General features: G+C 38.0%; 1 protein-coding gene across 11 annotated transcripts in view; it reads left to right on the top strand.

Moving 5' to 3' along the window:
• grip2b (glutamate receptor interacting protein 2b) overlaps positions 1–27,944 on the top strand; it is a 264,699-nt gene that overhangs the window by 140,026 nt on the left and 96,729 nt on the right. For 2 of the 11 annotated variants that reach the window (XM_085161250.1, XM_085161252.1), the window contains exon 1: positions 1–27,546. This exon is cut by the window's left edge and continues 40,868 nt beyond it. The exons of 8 other annotated variants lie outside the window; for them this stretch is intronic. In XM_085161250.1, the coding sequence (XP_085017376.1) occupies positions 27,501–27,546 (46 nt within the window). In that variant the 5' untranslated portion in view covers positions 1–27,500. The remainder of the gene's footprint in view (positions 27,547–27,944) is intronic. One more of the 11 variants, XM_085161251.1, reaches the window with a different exon arrangement.

Genomic DNA, 27,944 nt, shown 5'->3' on the forward strand with positions numbered 1-27,944 from the left:
TGGCTGATCAGAGCTGGCTTTGCCCGGACTTATCGAAGAATTAAGAAAGCGGAACCGGCTGTTCAAACCCCCACAAGGCTGCCCGCTGGGATTGGAGCGATGGGAGAGGCGTGAGTTTCTCAAAATGGGTTCATTGAGTCAGCACGGATAAGATCTTGGAGAGGCTACGGCTGCTGTGAATACTCAGAATAAGATCTCTGACTGCAGACTGGATACATCTCAGAAGGGCTAGCCCGGAATAACATCTCTGGGCGCAAATTGGATGACATCTCGGGGAGGCACACTGCCGTGAGTTCTCAGAAATTGTCTCCTTGAGCACAAGAAATGACAACATCACAGAACGCGAAGTATGGCGAAGCTCGCGGCTCTCTAACGGGAGATTGAGAGACCAGTGTTGGACTGTAAAACTGCTTTGAAATTCATATGAGCTGTTCGCACTAAAGTAAAAAATACCATCACTTATGCGGATGCCCCTTTGGTGCCAGCTGCAAGGCCGGAGCTGAACAAAACACCCTGATAACGACTGTGTTTAGTCTGTTCCTTCCCATTCCATGCAAGGCCACCTGGGTTGGCTGGAAGACTGTTTATTTAGCCTGGCAGAGCGAAGGACACTGTCTCAGCTGAACTATGGACATGCACACACATACATATACTGATAAGCACTCACTGACGCATCACCCTCCCTACCCCGGATCCAACGCCACCTCCAACGCTTACCTCCCCTCTGATGTGGACATCGGGTCAGCTGGAGGCGCAGTCGAAAGATTGCAGCGGTCCCAGATCAGATGTACACACTGGAACTCTTTCCCATGTTGCTGTCTGTGTTTATTGTGTTATGGTGTGTTGATATCTGTGCATTCCTGTATTATCCTTCTGTGTTACACATTTCGATGTTTTTTTTTCCTCGCTACCTAGCCTGACCTGTCTCCCCAATGTGATGTTTGTGTATTGTATGGTCTGTCATCTCGGTTGTGGGCAAAATACCTGCCTCAATAAAGGCTATCTCATCTCTCATCATCTCAAAATTCACGGTTCGGTTCGATATTTTTTTTCGATTAATTTGTCTTTTATTAAAATTATAAATATATATTTTAACTCAAAAGTACAGTTTTTAAATGTAATGTTGCTGAAACAACAAAGTAATAAAAAAAATAAATCTATCTGATCGAGAAATCACTCATCTTTGGAAAAAGAGAGTTTATTACAGAGAAATGGCTCTTTCCAAAATATACACTTCTTCTAGGCTATATTCTCAGCAGCATATTAAACATATCAGGTCCCCATAAGGAGAATCATGTGCTAACGGCTGTCTAAATGACTCGGGTAAAGTTTGTAGCATGCGTGCTTGCTGTTTTTGTCTGCTTCCACTTTGCACTAGGATGATGTCGATAAATGTGCAGTCATATTCGTTGTGTTCCCACTAGTGCTGTCAGCGTTAATCTCGTTGAAATGACGTTAACGCCACAACACGGCAAATCTCCGTTAACGAGCTACCGCGGATCGCCCCGTGTGTGGGGCTGGACAGCGTCAACACATTAACGAGCAAACTGCGCTAACACACTAGTTCCCACCAATGTAATTGAGCATTGCATGGCACATCTGACATACTGTTTTACTTTTGTCCATGACGCGCTTACCTTCAGGGTCATACGTCACATGAAAACCAAAATAGTTCCAAACGCCACATCTGAATGAGGGTGGGGAAGGTTCAATTTGCCATGTTGCAACGAGCTTAACTTCTGTCTCGCTAGCTTATGCTGTGCTCAGTGGATCTGCGCTCGACAGTGCAGCCTAGGCGGATAAGTTGAACGCAGATGCACTGAGCGCTCAGCACAGACAGCATTGTCAGAAGAAAAGTTGATCAAATAAATTAAGAATTTAGTATTGTTCGATACATATGCGTACCGAACCGAAAGCACTGTATCGAACGGTTCAATATCAATACGAGTATTGTGGCACCCCTATTAGATACATTTAAAAAGTGCTTCCATGAATGACTGGGAATGAGACATGTTGTATAAAGTGCTTTGAGTGCTAATGTAACATAGTTGAATAGAGTCAAAGTTAAATCCCGCTAAATGGGACATTGGCGCCACCTACTGTTGTAAAAGTCACCCTGCAACATTCACAAAGAGCAAGGGATTCTGGGTAATCCTCAGAATAATGGAGGATTCCTATGCACGAATGTCGTGGGGAGGAATAAGTAATAGAGTAATAGAGTCTGACCCGATTATTTTTGTTGTTTATACACCATTTGCTGCGGGTCATTTCTCCAGTCTTTATGTTGAATTGAGTGCATGTTTAGGTGAGATTTCTTTATTGGGAAGAGAGGAAACAAAATGGGAGCATAGTTAGCTAACTCTGTTGTTGCTTTCCCATTTAGATCTTGTGCTGATTGCCCACGACATTAAAAGAGAGCATTCTAACCATTGCCTTTTTGTTGTGAATGCAGACCAGAGAAGACACTACACAGAGGTCACACTAAGGTAGAGTAGAAAAGTGCTATATTAGAACTAGTCCATTTACCATTTACCACATGGCAGCAACTCAAACCACAGTGCCAGACAAGCTGGTCTGAATTTTTCAGAAACTGCTGATCTGCTGGGAGCTTCCAGCACAGCTATCCCTAGGGTTTACAGAGATTATTCCCAGAAGATAAAATATTCAGTGAGTGACAGCTCCCGGGGCAAAAATGCCTTGTAGATGTCAGAGATCAAAGGAGAACAGTCAGACTTCTTCGAGCTGATTGGAAGATAACAGTAACTCAAATAACCATGTGTTACAACCAAGTCGATTCATTTATGAGCCCAGTGTACCCAACTTCTAATCAGATCATCTTAAAGTAGTTTCCTAAACATGACAGTTCACTGTTCTCAAATGAGGTCCAAAGTCATCAAATCTCAATCCAATACAGCACCTTTGGGATGGGAGATTTACAACATGGATACACAGCTGACAAATCTGCTGCAACTCCATGATGCTATCATGTCAATATCAAAAGCAGCATATATTTTAAACTGATGCTGTAAAAATGAGAAAGTCAGGAATGAAGTTTTAAAAACTGAGGGATATTGTCAAATCTCAATCCAAGGATTTATGTGTCACTGTCTGCAGACACTTATGACTCTTCATATTTCATATGACTTCTATCTAGACTCTTGTTTTCTGTAACTTTTGGCAACTCCTCCAGACTTCTTCCATTACCATTAGGTTGGAATTTAAGGTTTTTGGGTGAAGTGAAATTTCTCATCACGACTTGGATGGATTGAAATTGACTGCAGATATTCATTTTCAGTACAACGGGAACTTCGATGACTCCCTGGGTTTCCTTTTGGTAAAATCTCTTAGTCAGTATTATTCTTATTAATTCTTCAGTTTCACCATCAGTTTACTGGACTTGATATTTAGGCCCATAACTTTGTTAACCTAATTTGGCTTTTGTTAATCAATTCTCTCCATTAGAACCCCGCTTTACGCTTACAATCTAATAATTTAGTCTCACATGAAGACCTTGTTGTATAATGTGGCATGGTGGAATAATTGAGACAATCTCCCACTGAACATTGGGCTGGCATTATTTGTGTTTTCATTTCAATTATTGCATCCTTTTGTGTTTTCTGTGAGATATAGGCCACACCCATGTGGGAGTGGAGATTTCGCAGGTTAAGTGCAGGGAGTAGTTGATTGGTGGTGATTTGAGCCCTTCTTTATAAAGGGGAGAGAAAGTGGGAAGGAAGGGGGTTTATTTTGTAGGACACAGCTAGTAGGGGAAGCTGGTTGAAATTGGAAACTCCGGTGAGACAAGAGGACATTTCAAAGGAAAAATAGTTTTAACTTGGCTTGGATGGTTTTGTTTTTTAACATACTTAAATAACACCAGAAGGAGGATTCATGTTAATTAGGATTTGTGTGGATTTGATGTGATAAAAGACTGGATTGGAAACAGCTGGTCCACTGGACCTGTGTATAATAATAATAATAATAATAATAATACATTTTATTTAGTCTTACACCTTACATTCACCTTACATTAGTACAACAAAATAAAGACATAAGGTAAACAAATAAATAACAACTATAAAAACTGCAGGAGTTCAAGGAGGAAAAGCCTCATCTGTAATTAGGAGGTAACCGACAAGAAGAAATTGCTCAATACCTGGAGAGGAAGAGCTTGAGAGTTGAATTTCCAGGATCTGGTGTGTAAACCTACTCCCTATCATTGCAAGACCTATCAAGGTGGGCAAAAAGCCTTTCTCAGGAAGATGCAAGATTGATATATACTGGTTTCCTAATCTTCTGAGTGACCACTTTTTCCTATTTCTAACCAGGCTAATAATTCTGACCGTGGTGGCTTTGCCCCTTGGATTGCAGGACAGAACTAAGTCTTCAGCCACTAGCCAGAATGTGTTTTACAGTGTATTCTGTTTTTTGGCATTGGATTTCTTCTGTTAAAGTTAGGAACTTTTTAAGTCTGTAAAGACATTTATAAAAGCCTCTTCAATAGATTAGTTGTGGGGAAAATGTTTCCAGACCATCAATTTTTTGAGAGAAATAATGACATGTAAATTCGGTATAGAATTAGATTATTTTTGACCAGGGGAAAGTCTTATCAGCTTTAAATGAACTCGAGTGAAGGTTGCAGTATTTGCACTGCCGTAGTCACGAAACAGAAAAAGCCTCCTGACAGAGCCTCACAGCGCAGCTTCTTCACTCTGACAAAAAGGAAAGTGGCCCTGAGCTTTTCTCACATCTGTCTTTTTCTTTCTCACTCACAATTATTACCTGACACTTGGGAAACATGCTAAACTTCAGAACTGCTGACACCATCGTGCATACATTGTGGTACTAATGTCAGCAGAAAAGTAGAGGGGCCATATTTCGATTTTTCTCCACAATTCACCTGAAGTTTCTGTCTTTGTAAGTGTTGTCCTCATTTGACGTTTGTTTCTTAATGATTATTTTTCAATTTTTAGGCTAATTATCACATGTGTGATTTCTCACACATCTTGATCTAACTTCAACAAGTAAGACAGTTTGTTCCTGAAGGTGTTTTAATGATATAACACTGAATGGTGTCAATCTGTCCTGTGGGTTGTGCTGGCTGAGCATTTTGGTGCTAAAAGGAGGTATGGTCGACCTTTTCTGATCCTCAAGAATCTGATCGTAGATGATGTTGGACTGCAGAACAACGGCCTCCTATTTGCCAAGCTTAACAGGAATGTCTGGAAGGACATGGTGTCACCAAGGAGAATTGGATAATGATGATGATGTTATTTGGTTTTGAAGGGTCAGAGTATGAAATCGGTTGCATTTGTTTTTTTTTTATCGATCTATTTGTTTGCAGTCCCGTTTTTATATACATTATTTTCAAATTGTTTGTGATGATAAATAGCAATATCAGCTCAAGCTGATTTAATTTTGGTGAGAATTGAATCAAGATTAAAGTCACACTAAATGTGTAGTCAGTAAAAAAAATTATATTACACACAATTTGAAACTTTATAACAATGTACTAGACCTTGGTGGACATGACCTTGACCTTTACTGTTTGCGTCCAAGGTAAACGTTGACCTTGGAAAAAAAAGAATTCCAAGAAACAAAATCAAGTAAATAGCATATGCAATGGCATCCAGAGAGCTGTACAACACACTTTTTAAAATGTTACTACTACCTAAGATATCATAATGATGGCATAAAAAGCTGACATCAGCATGTTGTAATAAAAATAAAACATGACATTTTTTGTGAAATTTTAGTTTTAGTGCTTGTCCTTCAGGAGGAGTTGTGCTCTCTGACTGGTTTTGTTGTAGTTCTGGTGTTTTTGTATTTCATTTCTTATATGTGTATTTTTGCATGTTTAATGTATTTTGACAATCACAGACAAGTGAAAAGGTGAGCGCTACCACAACGATACGAGCCCCATCCTCTGAATTAGCATCTATCTTATTCACATTCACATCCTTATTCTCATTCATATTCTTGTTCACATTTTGATTTTTTAAAATGAAAACAAAAGCAGATTAAAGCAGGTAGACAGGAACGATGATTATTAGGACAATTTTAGACTGGTTTTAGTTTTGGTGAGTAGATGAGATTTCAGCATGAAATGGAAGACTGAGGGTACGATTGTCTTTAAGATCTGACTGTGCTTTTTGTTTTAATATGGAGGTGGTAGCCCACACAATGTCAGCAAAGCTCATCCTTATTAAACAGTGAGAACATAATGTATTAAGTCTGCTCTTGAGACTTCTCACTGTTGCTACTTCTGCTCAGCAAGATCCTAACATCAGCAGCTGGCGCACACACCCACACACATATACATACATACACACACACACTCACATACATGAGCGCATGTGTGTGTGTGGGTGTTTGCACATACACATACACAAAAACACACACACACCCTGAGCAATTCACAAGATATATTATTCATAATGTCACTGCAGTGTGAAAGTCCTATCGTATATTATTCATAGTATTATGACATCTGGCTCTCTCTCTGTCTCACACACACACAAACACACACACACCACACACACACACACACACACACACACACACACACACACTGATTTAGAATGTCGTTATAATATGTGATAAATGCACATGCATTGATGATCAGGCCATATCCAGTGTGACAGACATTAGGGCAAATATGCCTGAATGGCACAGCTAACAGGGTCCATTCATAGCAGATATATTTAGAGAGGTGTCTGCAACAGTGGCTATGCTTTCTGTGTCTCAGATGCAAGTGTCAAATGTTCATCAGTTGGAAGAATCCAGCATACCTAGTATGTCCTGTCAGGTGAAATTTGGCTGCTCTGTCCTTTCAATTGTGACTGTAGCCATGAGAGAGTGTCACAGTCACTGTTAAAGGCTCTAACACTGACTACATGCAGTTTGAGTAGGATGTCTGTCCTGTGGGTTATGCTGACTGAGCATTATGATGAAGAGGGAATGATAACACATCTGTCATATCTGCCAGAAAACATCTGGTTAAGTGTCTGGCTTTATACTGCTCTCTCATCTAATGCTAATAGGAGGAGTAAAGAGTACCCGCACACAACCACTGCAGCCAAAGCACCATAGAAATAGCAACAACTGTTACTGTAGAGCCAGAAATAGGCATATCCACATAGCCAGACAAAGCAGTTACAGCTGCTCACACTTTGGATGGAGCCCCAAACCACTGTCAGAGCTTTGCTTTTCTGAAGGAATAATGCGCAATAAACAATAAATGCATGGGAACAGTGTCAGCTCTCGTCTGGGCGCCTGTGACTTCAAGGTGCCGTGGAAACAAAACTTTATTCTGTGATACCCCCCAATCTGTCTGTATCTTTTAGATCTGTTAAAGATAAATGTATCCTTATTCATCTAAAATATTTACAAAAACAATTTTTAAATATCCTAAATACTGTTTGTTAAAATAAAAGCATATAGTTAGGTGAGCCTGAAACCTCCCCTATTTATGCTGCATTAGGCTGTCGCTGCTCTGAGCTTCCCGTGATTCACCGAGTGTTTCTTCTTCACACAAAGTTTTTTTCTCACCTGGTTGTGGCAGATAGACATAGACATAGACTTTATTTAATCCCACACAGGGGAAATCCCCTTGTCACAGCAGCACAAAGGACAGGAAGAAAAGGTGAATTTGAGATATATTGGAAAAATCAAAATAGAAAAAAACACTTTCACTGAAATGCTTGCTCATAGGGGGTCATCTGCTTGGTGGTGTTTTCTCTGTTTTCTCTGGAATTATTATAGGGTCTTTATTTAGGGTATCTTAAATAAACTGTTGTTGTAATTTGGCACCATATGAATAAAACTGAATTGAAGTAAAATCAGTCTTTACTCACTAGCATTTCTCTTTCCTGTCACAGTCACAAATGAAGCATGTTCGCTATAACATGTGTTTTGGTAGTTCTCATATGGATTATGTATGTGTTCAATAGGGATTTATAACTTACATATCTGACAAAAGTGTGTGTGTGTGTGTGTGTGGGGGGGGGGGGGGTGATAACTTCTGCCTTTAACCTCAAGGAAAGTCAACCTAAAGATACGCTGACTGTAAAAAAAAACAACAACAATCTGCATGTACACCTCAAGACAACATGTTAATTAATTTGTGTTCTCAGATTAGCTAATTGTTGTTGTGCAACATATCCAAGCTTAATTTTATTTTGTAGGAGGTATATGGTGTACACTCAGCTTTGATCAACAAATTAACAGTTTCTATTTTTAACTTGCATTGTTTGTAATATAAAAACAACATTTTACTCTGTGCCATTCATACAGACATTTTAAACATCATATTTGTATATTTCACATTATGATGAGATATTATTTCTATGTATAGCTTTTATTTGACTGTTGAGAGTCAGAGATAGTTAATTTTACTTGGTCATTATGTGACTTGATTGGAGCATTAGACAGACAGTGAAACGAGTGAAAGAAGCTATCTTCATATTGTGTCTGTGTATGTTTGCATAATCACCATTTATAATTTTTATTGTAAATGTTTTATTTACTCACTCGAGGTGGGGGTGGGCGGGGGGTGTGATATCACTGTGAACTGAGGAGAGCAATGAGCAATTTCTCCCTGGTGTTTTTTTTTTTTACATAATTACACAGTTAATCTGTTTGCTTTTCTAAGGGTAAAAATAGCTTTGGAGGGTCACTATTTATTTTTTTTTTTGTCGTCTTTTTTTTTATATTTTAAGCAATTTGGTGGATCTTATACCACTTGCAGGCTTGACTGCTGAGTAAAGAATAGCAGCTGTCAGCCTGAATTCGTTTCAGTTATACTAGAGGTAAAGCGTTTTCACAGTGGACAGAGTCCTTGATGATTTCCCTGTGATTCAGATGTTCACACAGACATTCACAGTCCTACTGGCAGCTACATTTTCATTTGACAACAGGGGTTAATTTTATGTCCAGCATCTTGAGTGGTCAGTGGTCACTTTGACATGTTGAATGGAGAAGCAGAGAATCATAATATGTCCAAGTTAAAACTGACCTAATATTGTTTTCCTTTTTTTCTGTTAATATACTGGATGCTCATGCATGCTTACAATTAACCCCTATGAATTTAAAGCTCAGTTTTCAGATGCTATGCCATTTATTTAGAGGTGAACTATTTGACACGGTCTTCTCGAGCACACAGCGTTATCTGTGTGAAAACACATCATCCCCTACCACCTACTGTTCACACCTTATGTTTGCAGTGGGGAGCCAATTAGGTTGTCTTAAACAGAGCATGTCTTCAAAGGGAGAGCAACTAAAGCAGTTTGTTTCTGACAGTGAATGAACTGTGGCTGCACCGAATCACAGTGCAGGATAAATGATGGTTATTTTGAACTGTAAATCATACGTAATGTTGCAGAATGACATTTTCCATCAGCTCTACTATAATAGTTGAGCAATATGTGGAGGAAGTGCCTACAAAGTAGTTCAGTCAACTCAAGCCTGACTGTTTCATATGCATGTATAATTGCCCCCACCCTCCTCAGTCTGGTAATCTATTAAATACTGCAAAACCTTTCACCTTTCTTTCCACCATGCCATCCCATCATAGCAATGGCAGTAAATGATGTGTGTCCCTACTGAACATTACTTCTCATATCACATATCTAGCATACCCTACTGATGGCCTGTGTGGTGGTCTGTGATCTGTTTATTCCACAAAATGTCCCGTCTTTCCCTCTTGGATGTCAGCGCTACTTCTACCCTGTATCACTATCTCAATCCACCCACCATCTCCATGTCCATTTGCAGGCTCTGGGAAGAAACATTTACTCATTACTCCCCAAGACAAAGTTTGTTGTGTAAAGACCATGAGATGAGATGCAACTGAATGGAAATCTCCACAGCTAATTAACTGTGATTAAATTAAAGCGCTTTGGGGTCCTTAGGGACTAGAAAAGCGCTATACAAATACAGGCCATTTGCCATTTAAATGCTTTTCATCATACGTTTTTTTTCTTTTCAGAGTCACACTTAAATTATTGTTCTGTCTGTGTGTCTGTGCCTTTGTTCAAGGCAAGCTTTGGCATATTTAGTTCATTTTTTGAGTGAATTATAATTTAGTATTGCACTGCATTGTCACCTAGCAACTATGAGAACAATATTTTGACCAATGTTGTGACATTTATGATCAAATTTAAAACCAGCATTACTTTCAGTTGTGCTTTGTAGAGTTGTGTGTTTTTTTGTTTTAATAAACACAGTTACTAACCTTGGTGAAAGCAACCGCCATCTAGATTACTTAAATCTATGCAGTTAATGTGATAAGCATTGCCTTCTTAACATCAGCATGTTAACACTGCCATTGTAAACAGACAGTATGTAGATTTTAACATGTCTCGTCTCTCCATTCTCTCCTCTTCTAACGCCTTTCACTTTCCTTATGCTCCTCGTTTTATCACCCCACTTCTCTTTATATTCTTCCTGTGTAATATATTCTAACTCCTTCTTTGCATCTTCTCACCTACTGTTCTCATTAACTGTTCTTCTATCCACCCCTCTTATTTCCTCCCTACTGTATAACATTTTCTTCCACCTCAACTCCTTTCCACCCCCATCTTCTGTTCTAGATTTCTTCTCCTTTCTTTAAATGTAATTTTCTCCTTTTCCTTTCTGTTTCATCCATCTAATATCCCCTGCAGACACTTTTTTTTGTCTCCTTCTTCTTCCACTTTCTTTGCCATCACTGCCCTCTGCTGATTGGTGGCAGCTTCACACCAAAGAAGCTGAGAACACATTCTGTTACAACACCTTTGTGTAACTTTTCAGAAGGTGCCTTTTAGCAAAGTCTTTAATTCCACTGGGGATGCTAGTCAGTGGCCATGCTGAGGTGGACTAGCTCTACTTCTCCTTCATGTCTGAGTGGAAAATACCCGTTTTATCTTGTGCATTTTTCCATTTCAGATTAATTCCATTTCATTTATTGCAGTTTTGTGATCGGTCAGATTTGACTATATGCGTCATGTTTACTCGTTCCTAATGTATTTTTAAGTGATCATTTTGACCTTGCAATTCTATGATCGGTGAAACAATTTCAAGCTCAATGAAGAAAAAAAAACCTTTTCCAAGTGAAACTGTCACATGGTAGTTTGAAGTTTCTAAGCCATTAAATATTAATTCAAGGTTCATCGCATCATTGTGCAGCCATCTGTGGAATTGCCATTAGTGAGAAACAAAAAGGCAGTTAATGTGTCAGCTGCTACATGCATCATCAAGTATATCAATACATTATCTAATACATGAGCATGTCATGACAAAGTCACTTAATGCTTTGCTATACTTTTATCATTTTATTATGTAAAGCTAATGAGCGTGACAGGAAAAGAAGGAATTGTTGTAGATTTCATTTGTTCACAATTTATACTGTAATACAATGGTGCAGATCAGGAATAAGACATCTTTCTTTCATTTCAACTTTTGCTCAAATGAGTATACCAGACTAAACTTTCTGGACTAAACACTGAAAGCAACAACTGACCAAAAAAAAAAAAAACCAAAGGAAAGAAAACTGCAATAATTTTAATTATAAAAAACAAAACAAAAACAACATCATAATTCTGGGAACAGACTGCCACAAAGTCTTTACTGTGTGGTTTTTTTTTCCTTTTCTGTCTTTTCCCTTAAGTAATCATCAAAATTTTGAATGCCCTCGACCTAAATCATACACTGCTATATATGTGATTAATTTATTCTTCAGACATTAAATCCTTAATAAAGAAGTCTTTAGAACCAAACTGCTAAAAAGACCACAAAGAAAGACAAACTAAACACTGGAGTCTCACATGTTGCTACTGTGAATTGCTTTGTAATCCTTTTGTATGGCTCACAACACTTACTGCTGAGCAAATAACTCATCCCATTCTGACTTTGGGTGGCTCAAAAATGTAATTACAAATTAAGGCTACAGAGCATATGGAGATATCAGCTGAGGACCACAGGAAGAGTGACTGATCAACTTAGACAGTATGTATTTTCCAATGCTGGTTAATGTTGTTGATTTTGGAGCAGGAATTGAGCAAAGATTCAGCATGTTCTCCTTCTTCAAAGCACATCTAGAAACTAGCTTCATGCAAGCCTTTAGATTACTCTGACCTTCCCTCTCTATTGATGTGAAGGAAAGAACACAAGGTTTACATCCAGTGCTTTCTTTTCAGTAAGATGAAATAAAAAAAAGTAAGTCCATGCAAAGTCCACCATTACAGTCAAAACAAACTAAATGAATGTATGGTGTAATAATATTGCCTTGGCATGTAGAATTCATTCATCTAGTGTTGGGAAAGCGTTGACAGTTGGCAAACTACAAACTGTGTCCCATATCTTGCATTTTATATATATATATGTCTGCATTGATTGACTTTGTACTCCCTAGCTTTTTGTTTCTTTCATACGTTAGATGATATAAGCAAGTTTTTTTCCTAGCATTGTCACATATTGTTTTGCATGAAATGGATCAAAAATCTCATTTGTTTGAATTGCAGTGGAAACGGTTGCACTGCCTCAGAGAACATAAGGTCAAAATATGTTATTTTAAACATACCATTACCTGTGTATACAGACAAAAGGGAGAAGACAAGGAAAGCAGAAAAAAAATCCTATGTTAGTCCCGATCAGAAGATCAAACTATTCTCAGAAGCTTCAGAGTTGAGGGGAAGCACAGTCTGCTGTGTGTGTATATATGTGTTTGTGATGAATGTTTGATTCTGTCAGGAGAGATTTCTGACATATCTGGAGCAGAAACAGACGACATTTTGCTCATTAGGGGAAAAGGAAGGTGAGAGATGGATGAGCAACGAGAGAGTGAGGGGGAGGACACGTGGATGGATAGATAGATAGTTTTGACACAAAGTAATTACAAAAACATAACAATGAAAGAAACACCACGGAGAAGATAATAAGCTCTAAAACCTAAAGATAGAGAAGGAGTGAAGGGGTGATCATTAAGTATGAGAAAAGGGGTTGGGAAAGAAAGATAATTAAGGAGTTATGGATATTCTTGCATATGAAAGTGGATGACGAAAGTCAGAATAAAAGACATGGACATGAGAGGACAGAGACAAGCAGCAGCAATTAAGTTGCTGTCAGTCTTTGAATCAAGTACCAACACAATCATTATGTAAAGGGGGGAAATGTTCAATCTAATAATAATTACAATAATTCTATAATTACAGTAATTCCAACTGGTATAATTATGATAATTTGGAAATTATGGACCTGCTGCTTTGAAACGATTTTGGAAAACAGCCAGAAGAAACAACAGAGCAGCCATAAATTCAGCGAATTTCACAAAATGTTTCATACCCTCCTTACTTAAAGATGCATGGTGTATTTTAGAGGGAAGCGGCTATGAGTCACAAGCGTTCATTTGCAAATTCTGTGGCTCATGAATGGAGCTGAGCCAACAGTAAGCCTGCTTCTTTGTATTGGGAGAGGAAGATCATGGGGGCCACGCTGTGACTTCAAAACTTCAAACATACTCCAGCAGATCCAACTTCTCTGTGTGGACACTTTACTTATTCAGCACTAAGAAGCTATGAAAAACTTGTTTGATATTTCAGGAGTTCTAATTTGCTTCCCAAAGCAGCTTTACATCTTTACTAAGTAGACATTCTCTTCTGAACCCAGACAGTTGACTGTGAACATGACCTTATCCAGCCACGCATGTTGCATTATTGCTAAAGTGGCTATAAAGAATTGAAGAATTTCACCGTGAGCAGCACACAACTTGCATACTTTATCCATATTTGTCCATTTTAGGCATCACACACACACATTGTGTGTATTATGTACAGACAGACAGATAAATAGGTGGTTTAGACAGAGAGCTTTAGTAAGAAAAATGCAGAATCCATCAGTTATTGTAATTTTTCATGGATATTTTTTTCTTTCTTGAATAAGATTTTTGTTTTGGTGCATTAAATATGACCAGTCACATAAGAAGCATTTTCTGCAAGAATGTAAAAGTGGATGGTCAACTCTTAAAGTAGTGAAAAAACTATACGATGTATATCCATGTAGATATAACCTAGGCAAATAAGCCATCTTACAACCTGTTCTTCTAAAAATGTCATTTTGACAAAGGATGTCCTTAAATCACTACCAAACCTTCCTCGGCTATTTAATCATTCAATTTGAGTAAGGGCACTTTTCACACTTTAGTGAAAAAGAAATTTCATATGAATAGCTTCCACTTTAAAAAACACATTTTTACTTTGACAGGGTGAGTGAGAACATTTTTTACTCTCAGATGGCACATTTTAATTAAATTATACAGTGTTGTTCAGAACATTACAATAAGAATTTACTGTCATTTCAATAGCTTTGCTACTTAATGTTTAACCTTTTGCTATTAGATATAATTTCAAAATGGGAAGGAAGATGATAAATTTGGTACTTCATTAAAGTATGAACAAGAGTCTGTTTAAACTGTTTCATTGACCAATCCATCCATTTTAACGTCTTTTCGTTGCAGCTGTAAGAATAATGCATTAATATTTCCTTACTTCCCCCTTTGGTCTTTTCATACCGAGCTCCACTTCATCATGTGAAGGTCAAAAAATGACATTTTAGAATAGTTCCAGAGAACTGTTGCTATCTCAAAATATTGCTTAGAGGAGACAAAGGCAACTGTGATGTTGAGGATAAAAACAGTGTCGGCTTTACTCTTTTACAGGCTCATGCGAGTGAATGCTCTCACCCCATATTAGCTTAATAAATAGATGTGTCTACCATCTACAGTCAACCATGCATGGCTTCCCTTCATGGCTTATTATGGATGAAGTTGTTAACACTGTGGAAAACCCCTGTTTGTTTCAGTTCACATGATTTCTCGAGCTGATGCATTCTGTGTTGCATAATGTGCAACACAGAATATTTTAATTTGCAACTCCACATTAGTTTAATGTAGTTTAATGGCGTTTACAGTGTCAATAAGAAGAAGGTCATCTAGGTTTTTAAAAACTAATTACAGCAATACTGTGAGACAAAGAAATAATTAACCTTGCCAAGATGTGTCTTTTGTTACATTTTTTACAGACATGCCAGATCCATTGTTTTCAATGAATTCTAATTCAATTTATGCTTCATTCACGTATGTTTATTGTCGTTGTCTTCTTTTTTTTTGTTGTTTCATAGACCAGTATATCAGGTTTTAGATATCCACTTAGACTTCTTGTGACTGTACGTTTTAAGGAAATTTTCTCTAAAGGCTATCATTGCATGTGGATACAAATATGTAGACCAGTTTAATTAAGAATTTTTTATTTTTATATCTATTTTTCTAATTATTTAGAGTGGTGTTCAGACTACTCTTTTCCCCACATCTTTCTATATCTCTTTTATCCCAGTTAGGAATTTGCAAAAGTGCAACTTGTTTAAAGGTAGTAACTGATCATATATTTGAGTGAACTTATCCACTTATTAAGAGCATGTTTTTTTGATTACAAAACACAATTTTTACTTCTTTGTTTGGTGAAAGTAAAAAAAAAAAACATATGAAAAAAGGTGTGAATATGAGCGCGAATGGCAGTCTTCTCTATGTGTTAGTGCTGTGACATCAATCTGTCCAGGGTATACTCAGCCTCTCACCCTAAGACAGCTGGGATAGGCTCCCGCTCCCCGCACGATCCTGACAAGGATAAGCAGAAGAGAATGGATGGATGGATATATTAAAAAAATCCCTTCTCGCCCATGCAGGCGGTATTTATCCTTTAAGCTCGGGTTCTCTACCAGAGGCCTGGTAGCTTGAGGGCTCTGCATAGTACCTTTGCTGTTCCTAGGATTGTACTCTTCTGAGCAAAGATCTAAAAAATCTTATCCAGAATGCTCCGATTACCACTGGGATCACTGTTGCCTGCATCCTCTTCACATCTTCTCAAGTTCTTCTCTCAGCCCTTGGTATTTCTCAAGCTTCTCATGTTCTTTCTTCCTGATGTCGCTATCAGTTGGTATAGTTACACCTATTGCTACGTTCATCTTCCTTTGCTTGTCCACCACTACTATATCCAGCTGGTTAGCATTCATCAGTTTGTCTGTCTGTATCTGGAAGTCCCTCAAGATATTAGCTCGGTCATTCTTAACCACCCTCAGGAACGTGTCCCATTTTGACCTTGGGACTTCCAGGCGATTCTTGGCACAGAGGTTACTGTATACAATGCTGGCCACTTATGGCATTTCATGTATGCCCTGCCTGCTAGCTTCTTGCACCTTGCTGTTATGTGTTGGACTGGGGCATCTTTGATATTTGATATTGTGCTTGGAGCTTGTTCCTGTGCTGCCATGATTAGTGCCTCTGTGCTGTCTTTCAGTCCAGCTTTTTCCAGCCACTGTGGGATTTCTGGGTGTCAGCAACGGAATAGAGCAATTGCCAGCCACCTCCTCTACATGGATGACATCAAGCTGTATGCTTGATGTCATCCAAAAAAAAAGAGTGAACAAGACATCGATTCACTGATCCACACCACAAGGATCTACAGTAATAACACTGGAATGTCATTTGAACTGGAGAAGTGTTTTTGGATGGTAACAAAGAGGAAGAAGATAGTCGAAACTGAGGGAATTGCACTACCTAAAGGCAACATTGCAGATATTGAGGATAGCTACAACTACCCGGGGAGCCCACAGGCCACTAGGAAAGCTGAGCAATGCTGGACTGAAGGACAGCACAGAGGCATTAAACTGGTGTTTCTCAACAACAACAGGAGAATAGATTCTTTGATGCTGTGGACAGCAGATAAAAGCAAAAGAAAAACCTGAAGGTTCATGTAATGCAGCATGTCAGACAGAATTTTTCTAAAAAATATATATATAAATGAACAGTGAAACAAAATCATTTTGCAGGTTATTATATTTTATAACACTTTTTGTTTGCTTTTTATTTAAATAAAATCTCAAATTAAGAGCTCCATGTACCACATCCAGAATGCTTGTGTGTGACTATCTATTGAGTGCGTGTCCATGATGCTAATTAGGTCTAGCAGAACTCACTATGAATTTTTTATGTTTATGCGTAGGCAAATTGGTGTGTGCGTCTTCATCTATGGTATCATTATTAACTGTGGCAGAACTTTTCCTGCATGCCTGCGAGTATTAATTTTTCATTAAACATATGAATAGCAGAAAATGTATAGATATGCATAGCAGGAGAAATAAAGTAGCTTTTTATAGACACACCAAAATCAAGACATAATCAAGAATCCAGGGAAATGATACAACTCTTTTATTCTCTGTGTATATAAACAGAAATCTTTCGTACACTGTGCTATAATTCCTGATGATACTTCATTACTACTTACTGACTTCATTTAACATAACAAAATAATCTGGAATAAGTACAGCTTATTATTACTTTTATTATTGTTTTTGAATTATTATTTCATTTACCATCTTTATTATTTTGTATTTTTTTAACATTTTATGATTAAATTTGACACATTCGTATGTATTTGTATCTTGAAACAGAGGCAAGAAATGGGCAGAAGAAAAAGTAGATTAGAATCAGAACAGGCGAAGAAAAATTATTCAAATTATTCATGCGTCCCTGCCATGGCCTGATAGGAGATTTGATATGCTGCAGAATAACTGGATTCAGAGTACTCATCTCTTCAGCAGCACACCTTTAAGTCAGCAAATCTTTAATCCATTATTCACATGGGTAGATAGCAGAAATCTCTCAACATGTAACTTAAAAAAAAAAAAAAACTTTGACTTTTTAGACACATGTCACTGGAATCCTTTCTAGTTAACAGACAATAACAATTCTAATTTGTCTAAAATACAGATTTCCCAGCAAAATTTATGTAATTTTGCCCATTTTGAATAGCGTGAAGGATTATGTCCAGCTCAAAGCCAATCAAAAAAGGAAAAAGATAATGGTCAGAGAAAAATGGAGAAAGAGAAACACAAAGAACATAAAGAAATAGTCATGGAAAGAATAATTTAACGTCTTTAATCTTTTATGTACTCTGTGAGTTAATCACAGTCTTCTAAAGTCTTTGCTGCAGCTCTAACATCTTTTAGATGGTACAGTAGCTGTTTAAAGGCAGCATGTGGTCTTTAGAGCCTTTGACTGCTGAGGTTGAAGCGAAGACAAACTTTGTATCACCCAATCCGTCCATCAGTGTCTTTGAGATTTTCAGTATGATGTGCAGTCACTGGGACTTGCTAATATACAACTATTTAGCTGGAATAGAAATTGGTTAGAATATGTATAAAGGTGTGAGTGAAGGGGTAAAGGCGGACATCTGACCTACATCCAGAATTGGCATAAAGATATTATTTCAGAGGTATGTTACATTTTTCTAAATGAAACTAATTTAATTCACAAAACATTGATGCTGAGCTTCCCTGTCATACACAGCCAAAACACAATGCTTCACTTCTGGTCAGGTTAATATGTGTAGAATAATAGTGATAATACTCCAGAGTCAAAGTATTGCTTAAAGTTGGAGCTAGCTAAATATCGAAATTACTTTCATATTGGATAATTTCCCACTTGACATCCAGTTTCAAACTGAGTGCCAGTAAGGACATAGATTGCCTTGTCTATAGCAAAAATAATATTTCATAAACGTTCACCTTCTACATAATGCAGAAAGAAAAATCTTAAAATTGTTGGTTTTTAAAGAAAATAATTTATAGAATCATCCACACTGGTGGTAAACCTCTTGCTTAAACCACTTGTTATTTGCAGTTACATTGCAATTGTGGAGGACTGTTTGCTTCCACAGAGAGTTCATCCACCATCGTCATCAAGAAAATGAGGAAAATTGATAAATAAAATGCAATTGCCAACGTATGTGAAAACCATACAATCAGCCAATACTGCCTACCATATGCATGCAAAATCAAAGTTGTTTACAAAAGATGTTTAAATGCTCATGATTGCAAAAGGGAAAAGAAGGAACATTTTCACACAACTAAAAATGGTAAATGGCCTGTATTTGTTTAGTGCTTTACTAGTCCCTAACCCCAAAGCGTTTTACACATTCAGTCATCCACCCGTTCACACACACATTCACACACTGGTGATGGCAAGCTACATTGTAGCCACAGCCACCCTGGTGCGCACTGACAGAGGCGAGGCTGCCGGACACTGGCGCCACCGGGCCCTCTGACCACCACCAGTAGGCAACGGGTGAAGTGTCTTGCCCAAGGACACAACGCCCGAGACTGTCCAAGCCAGGGCTCGAACCAGCAACCTTCCGAGGTGAACTCCCAACTCTTGAGCCTATAAATCCTATAAAATTTGCTTTACATCCACCAAGACCTTTAAGGTCAATTTAATGATTTATCGGTTGAAAATTGGCAAAAAGGGATAATAAAGCTATACAGAACTATTTAAAACTGTTTTTCATTGCCACTCTTTCTATTCACAACATATAGGCGTATATGGAAATATATATGGGGATTTTAAATATCATGTACTTTGCACCTCTAACCTCATCTTTAAAGTTAAAATTAGGTTAAACTTTCATAAATGTATTTTATCTTTAAAATGCTTAAAATTCTACATCCTTTGTTTTTATTGCCAACATTTAGGAAACAACACTGATATATGAGGATTCTAAACATCACATTATAGTTCGCATCTAAATACCATGTCACACTTGACCTCTGATCTCACTTTTCTATTTCACAACTGCCTTTCTTTTAAGTTGACTCCAAAACAAATGATATCTTTACCAAAAGTATACAAGAATGAACAGTCTAATTAGTTAGAAATATACTGAAGTATAATATTATACACTGCTCAAAACAATTAAAGGATCACTTTGAAAACTCAACTCTTGAGATTGTGCTGGGAGACACGGCAAACATCCTTGCCTGTTTTGATCTTTCATCCTGGAGGTTCTGGACTACCTGTGCAATCTCTGAAGGGTCTAGGTATCACTTCAGGCTACCAGTAGTGACACTGACTCTAGCCAAATGCAAAACTAGGGAAAAAAAATGAACACTAAAGCAGCTGAAACTGATCAACTAACCCCTCTGCTACTTAACTGACCAGATCAATATCCCAGAAATGTAACTGATTTGAAGCTATACTTTGAATAAAAAGTATGCCTTTTTTTTCTGAGCAGTGTGTAATAAGCTAAAGTTATTATTATTATTTGACCTACAGAATAAAAAAACATCCCTTGAGCATGTTTCAGAAATGCCATTCCAGCCTATCAGGAGAAGCTGCCCAATTAGATTATGACTTTAGTCCCACTTGTCCTGTTAGATTACACCAGGGGTTCTTAATTGTTGAATAAAATTAAACTCCTGCCAGACTGAGTGGCTGTACAGGAAGTTGTCAGTAGCTGGGACCTGTCAGTATAAGTTAGTTCTATTTACCTTAACTCTTTGTGTGTGTGTGTGTGTGTGTGTGTTAAACACTTTGCTCCTGTCAACTGCTATCTCCAATAGAAGCAGCCATTCGATTTAATCAACCCGACATACCAGGTGGGACAGAGTTAATCAATCTAGCTCAAGCTGGAGGAAAAGAAGCTGTTCTGTGGCTAGATTCAGTTCGAATTCATCATGCTATGAAAACCTCTAAGGTTGATGGGGAAAAAAATGACAGGGCATGAGAGGTGATATAAAACCATATGAAGAAACACTGGATTACATTGTGCAGAAATACTACAGACCCTGAAAAGTCCAGAGTATGTTCTAATAGGTTAACTTTGCACCTTTGCAAGTGTAAAAGAAAAGAAAATACTGCCTCCACATCAGCTGCTCACGTATTCTGAATCATGTTATGACTCATGGTCCTGTGTGATTCAATGGGTACAAAACCAGTAACAGTTCAGTCAACAGTAAGAGTTCAGCACTTGTTCACCATCAAAGGTAAAGGCAGCCAACACTAAGTTCACTGACTCTATGAAGACCGAAGCCTTTATGCAATTCTGTAAAGGTTAAGAATCCATTAGGTGAAGAGGATAAATCCAAGTGTCACTATGGTCAAATTGCAGAATTTGTAAATCTAAGAGCAGTGGTTCATGCAGACTAAAGGTTAATAACTTATATGCCATTGGTTTACAGCTATAACTTTATCTGATTCAGTTCCTGCTCACATAAGAAAGACATGCATAACTTTCATCCTCAGCAAGAATTATATATTATATCAAAGCCTGAGTGACCCCAAAAAGCAGAAACGGAAGACTTTATAGACTGGCTGATGCAAGCTGTAGAACATACAACAGCTAAAAAGCCACACATCTCACATCTTTTGTCCCTTTGCATCGATTTTTAATGCATATTTTCTGTAACATTAAATGCATGTAATGTAAAAAGTGAACTATAGGAAACAATTTTAGACCAACTCTCACAGCAGCCTGTGTTTCTATGCAAATGTCTGCATTTACCTAATGCTTATTCACTTTGTCTTGGTGTGAAAGACCTTGAGGAAAGACAAAAGTGTTTGACTGGATAAAATAAACATAAGGAGCACTTGTTTTATATATCATCTTGAATCTAAGATCTAATGTTTTAGCCATATCAAACTGAGTTAGAGCCTTGTATCAGAAAATTGGGTCAATGGTATGATAGCCTAAAAAAAATATCCTTGTGTGGCAGAAAATGTTGCCATGACACAAATGGAAACTTTGCAAGATTGCTAAAAGTTTAAAAACTGGCTTTAATCAGTGACTGTTTCAATGGGAATGACTCGACGGTAAAAAATAAATAAAATAATAATAATGCTATCATATTGTAGCATTATTTATTTATAATCATATCTGCTATGTTTTTTCTTATTCAAAATGTATGATGTGTTTTGATGATTGCCATGATGATAGATTATATTGGAAATGATAATATTCTGGGCATGGTTGATGCTGCAACTTGACAGTTTAGCTGGCCTCTTAGTCTGCTCCAGTCTAAAGGCTAAAGGCTAAATTAGGAAAGACAGAAGGTGTGTGCATGTGTTTGTGTTTCAACCATCCAAAGATGTGGGAAATGAATCCAAAAGTGTAAATGAGCCATGTTACTGAAACTAAGGTATAGTCTAAAATGTAAAACAGGACGTTTGATCTGTATGGGTTTGTATCTAATTACACATTTTGATATAGTTGTTACAGAAACACGCTAACCCATGCTACCTCATGCTACCTCATGCTTCCTGTCTTCCTTTTCCATACGTCTAAGGGGAGCTGATAAAGTTTTGTCACCTTGAGTTTATTCTACTAAAATATGTTTGAATGCTAAAAATAATACACAGCAAAATATTAAATTTTTCAAGCTTTGAGTTGCATTTTGGGTGCTGTAGACTAAATGTTTTGACAAGGATGAATGAGCAGATTGACATGCACATACTTGGCCAGCGTTATTGATTTTGATTTTGTGCTATACTACTTCACTTCACAAATACAGTCAGTCCTGTGAACTAGCTACCTTCATGTAACCCACTCCATCCTACATGTGTAATATGCATTTCTCCTTGTATCAAACGCGCCCTAACAATTTGATGGTCTATTTATGCTGTAAAGTTTCCCATCGCTCCCTCTGGCATGTCAGTGTCACTGCTGTTGCATCGCTTCCTGTTGTTTCCATTCCTCCACCATTTCCACCACTCCATCTCTAGGCTCCAGGGAGGAATCTTTACCCATTATTCCCCAACTTCTATATGTAACATATATGTGTGGAAGGATGAGCTCAGAAACTAGATGACAGATTCTAAATATATTCTGTTGTAATCAATCATTTCAAATGTGAGTTATCTGACTGAACAGTGATGTCTGAATGCAAAAAGAGAGCCCAGGAGGGGAGTGAAAAAATAAAATATGACAGTTTTTTTTTAAATTAATAGCGATATGTGTATTTTGTATTGTTGTGTTTTGTATGTGCATGTGTTTCTCTGCTCATCAGTATTTCCTTAATATGACAAGTAAGAGAAGTGCCCAGGTTTTAGCATAAGTTCATGTGGTCTGCACAACCTTTATGGGGAACACAAGTTAAAACAGCTTAACAAAACTGAAAACCCCCAGATATAAATAATAGGTGTGTGTGAGTGAACTTTATTGCTGTCTGTGTTAGTCAGAAAGTGAAGTACGCAGTAGCACTATTAAAGAAATGGTGAAAAAATAGGCTATAAAAATGTTTGGCAAATTGTATTTTGCTGTAAATAAGGCAAAACAGCAATGCTAGGAGAACATTTTACTTCACAAGTAAATATATTTAGTTCATTTATTTAGTCCCTCAGTACTGGAGACAGCTGTATATTAGTACACTCGAACGTTAAAACTGATACATTAAAACACGACCAAAGCCTAAAGATCAGTTTAGCTTATGTCCAGATAAAAGTAAAAATCTGTTTCCTACATAACCAACTGATTGCATACGGGGTGATCGTGGCTCAAGAGTTGGCAGTTGGTCTTGTAACTGGAAGGTTGCCGGTTCGAGCCCCGGCTTGGACAGTCTCGGTTGTTGTGTCCTTGGGCAAGACACTTCACCTATCGCCTACTGGTGGTGGTCAGAGGGTCCGATAGCGCGATATGGCTGCCTTGCTTCTGTCAGTCTGCCCCAGGGCAGCTGTGGCTATAATTGTAGCTTGCCTCCACCAGTGTGTGAATGTGAAAGTGAATGAATAGTGGAATTGTAAAGCGCTTTGGGTGCCTTGAAAAGCGCTATATAAATGCAATCCATTATTATCATTACTATTCTGTGAATATAACTTCACTGTATAGCATTCTTGGTTGGTATTAGTCAGATGCAGTGTGTCTCTGCAGGCTGCATGTATAAAACATATTCCTTCAGAAGATAAATTATATTAAAATTAATCCAAAAGACTTAATGTAACTTGATCCAGACAACATTATGTGTTAAGCATAAATTCCTATTGTGAGCTAACCAGGTAAAAAGAGAGCCACCTTTTGACACTGAAAACTGGCTGTATGTTCACCATACCTCTTTAAGCCATTAAAGATACTCACTTGGTAGTACATGCCTTATAAAGTGAGTTAAGATCACAGTTCTTCTGGTCAAATTTTGGGTTAAACCATTGCTAAAATATGCTGGGTTTCTGTAAAAACTGACAGTTTTTAGTATGAAGTTTTAGGTCATGCACTATGCTTGTGGATGAGATATATATATATAAAAAAAAAAGTACAGCAAGTGCAAGCACCAGGAGACTTTTACATCTTTTCTTTGTCTCTCGAAGGACCTCTCATGTCAGATGATTCACTGTTAACCAAGGAAAAGATGAAAAGACTTTCCCCCTCAGACAGCAAAACCTTTTCTGACTCCTTTCCTGGGTACAGTGTCACTGCGAGTTAAAAAAAAAGAACTGAAATGGAAAAAAAAAAAACAAGAACTATCTATACACTGAAGACTAAATGAAATTATTGCATCATACAGGATGAATAAGTGATGATTTTTAAAATTCTCCCATTTAGTCAATCTGCCAAAAATATGCTCAGACTGCAGGGGATGGACACAGCCACATTAATGTCTGTTGTTACGCCGGCAGTCTAATGTAACCTAATGCAACATCACTGCAACTATGTGAAGCATATAATGGTTTTGGTAAAACTTACTGTATTGTTAAGATGCCCTTATTCATGTGTTTGGTAGCAGTTTAAATGTTATTTCAATCAAATACTGACCGGGGTCTCTTCTAAGAACCGTGTTGCTTACCAGCCTCCACGCTCTCACTTCTGTCTGTACCATTTTGATATTATATCATTTTCTGTATCTGCTCTTCATTATTTCTGTGGCACGAAGAAAGAATCTTCCACAAATTTACATTTTCACTTCTCACAGCTGTATGATATAACAGTAGGCTGCATTAGTTGTTCTAGTATTTGGAACCAGAACCAGTGGCAGTGGCAGTATAACAACATCTGTGCTTCTCTCACCTCATTGTTGTAGAAATACTGTTTAACATTTTGCAGAGGATCTGAAGCTTTTTACCATTTTGCAGCCAAGGATCTATATTCCTTTAACGCATCGTATTTTTTATAGACGGTCACTCATGCAATTCTGTATGTCTCATCAAAACAATCTGACGAATCCTCTTGACATATGAAAAGATGAAAGGATTCCTTCCTAAGACGGAAACTTGTAAAACTTTTCTTTGTGACAGTTTTTGGACAAGTGTGACTGTGCCTCCATCTATGAGAGTCAGAAGCCTGTCGACTATAGTTTTATTTATGCGCTTTCATTTGACTTGCTTAATATTTTCTTGTTTAATCAATGTTCTGTTTGACAGCATTGTGGTGGAACAGTAGATTTTTGTTATTTACCTGCTTGGAGGATTTTCCTTTTTTCTAGAGTTCTGCTTTACTGCATTTAACAAATGTGCTTTATTGTAAGCTCAATGACAGAATTGTACACAGAAATTACAACAGAGCTATAGTACTTACTGATTGTCCAGGTTGTAAGCTCTTGTGGACTCAAGACTTTTTAAGTCACAAGACTTTTTAAGTCTTTTTAAGTCTTGAGTAAAAAAAAATTAAAAAGAGACACAGTGTAGTGTGTGTGAGGACTTATTGTCTTATTACATTCTGCTAAATGTAATAAGAAAGGGGATCAATAAAGTGTGTACTTTATTGATCCCCGTGGGGAAATTGCTCTCTGCATTTAACCCATTCACTCAGTGAAGCAGTGGGCAGCCATTGGGCGCCCGGGGAGCAGTGTGTAGGGACGGTACCTTGCTCAGGGGTACCTCAGGGTAGCTGTTCAGGGGAATCGAACCCCCGACCTTCTGATAATGGGCCTACTGAGCTATCCCTGCCCAGTATGTCTTGGAATATAAAGGTTTCAGCCCTTTGTGACACCAAAGTGAAAAAAAAGCTGATGTCACATTCTGACTGTAGACAAACAGTACCAAGTTTTAAGCGTATGTCTAATCTATTCAGCTGACTTTGTTTCTTTGTTCTCAAATCCCAGACTTTTCCAAGCTGCTAACATTTTTTGGTGGCACAGTGTCTCATTTCGCATATTAATACACTTCTCTGTGGTTTGCTCGCAGAAACAGCAGATTGGTGTAAACTAGATGCACAAACTGTTTGTCAGCCCATGTTTTAACTGTCACTTTGTGTGTCAAAGCTAGATCAACTTGTGCCTCACAGAAAGACTGGCTCAGAGATTGAACGCAGCTGTGCGAGTTGTTGCAGGTTCTGTTGTTTGCTCTGCAGGTGTGAGTCTAAACCCATAAAATATACTTGTATGTTATTTTATTCTGTTTATATATAAGGGGATACAGTGCACATTAGATGAATACCACCCAAACCATAATCTCCTTATTGCAAGTTATCTTGAAAACTCCACTGATGTGTGAAATATAAGTATTTGGGACAATACACAATATGTTTTAATAATATGGACACAGAGGGTAAGTTAAATTGCTGACTCTCACATTCAGGATAGTGAGGAAGTGTTCAAATGTTTGCAGGTCTCTAAACCTGCAAACACCCTCAAGATTATGTAAACGAGGTGTTGCAGCTTCTATACACGGGATATAAAGGTGGATAAAATATCTTCACAATGAAGCTACAAGTTTACACTCAAGCATTTATTTTTTCATTCACTGAATATTGTTCTAATACAGATTTGTAACTCGATTTCAAAAATATATTCATCCCCATCTAAACAACCTGTTCACAATGCTCAAATTTGCACTTTCAGGTGTGATTTCGACAGCAAGTGTACACAAAACTTGTCTGCGGTCCTGCTGTACTGTTTCCACGCAGGATGTTGTTCTGCTCTAAGTGAAAAGCTGAACAGGGTGATATAGAAGGACACATAGGGAAGATTTGTGTATGGAGGGACAGAGTGTTCCTCGGTTTCATTTCACTTCAGGCGACACTGGCCAACTTGTGATCACCGACGACAGGGGAGCCGAGAAATAAGTCATGATGTGGTGGGTTCCAGTGGCAGAAGCTTTCATCTTTTGGCCACACTTTTCATGGCACCTCTCTCTTGCACACACACACACACACACACACACACAGAGAAACTCGCTATACATGCAAGTCCACTAGACACACACTTTGGGTGGAAAAAAAAAATAAGAAGAAGAAGAAGAAGAAAAAAAACTAGGACATCAAAAGTCCCGAAGGCTTTGAGCTACGATTTTTTTGCATAATCAGGAAAGAAACTGAAAGAGGGAGAGAAGAAGATAGAGAGAATGCTGTAATTAAATTAGTGCATAAAGAAAACGAGGAGGAGAACATGGGAAAACACGGATGAGCTCTATCAGAACAGAACCAGGGTAGAAGCACCAGAGTGAGAACACTCCTGATTAAAGTCGATTATTGATAGGGCTTCTTAATTTCCCCCCTCTCTTCTGCGGAGTATTTAAAAACACGCGCACTGCCTACAGTTCAGCTGGTGTCAACGGGGAGGGGGGTCCCTTTGAGATAGAGGGGGAGGATAAGAAAAAGAGAGCGAGCAGGAGGGAGTGCATGCAGACTGAAGTTCTGCCTCCCTCTTCCTCTTCCTCCTTCGCTCTTCCATGAGGAGAGAATTACCCATCCAGTCTGGAACCGGTGTGGGGAAAAATGCTTTTTCTTCAGGCTATATTGAAGAGAAGGCTGCTGCAAAAAGGTAAAAAAAAAATAATGAAATGTATATTTATTTCATTAATCTTCATTGCTTGACTTTTTGTTCACTCTTCTGCGCATTCTGCAAACTTGAAGATCCCAGACCGCCCGGGGCTACTTTGTCGTCGCACGTCCGTTGCCATCGATCACATTTTGATTGCTCTGACTTGTAGGCTGCTTGATGCAAGTAGCACAATATTCCCCCACTGGGCACATATTTCTCACTTTATATGGGCGTTAGTGGTTCCTTTATCGGCTATCGTAGACAGGAAACATATAGAATTCAGTCATTATTAATATTTTTAAATCCCAGAGAGCGATCTTTTAGCCTTGTGGGTTACTGGTTAGATTAAGTCATCACATCTAAAAACAACCCTCCACCTCCCACAAACATGAGCAAAT

Source organism: Neolamprologus multifasciatus, chromosome 5 (genome assembly GCF_963576455.1).
Source record: "Neolamprologus multifasciatus chromosome 5, fNeoMul1.2, whole genome shotgun sequence".
Lineage (NCBI taxonomy): Eukaryota > Metazoa > Chordata > Actinopteri > Cichliformes > Cichlidae > Neolamprologus > Neolamprologus multifasciatus.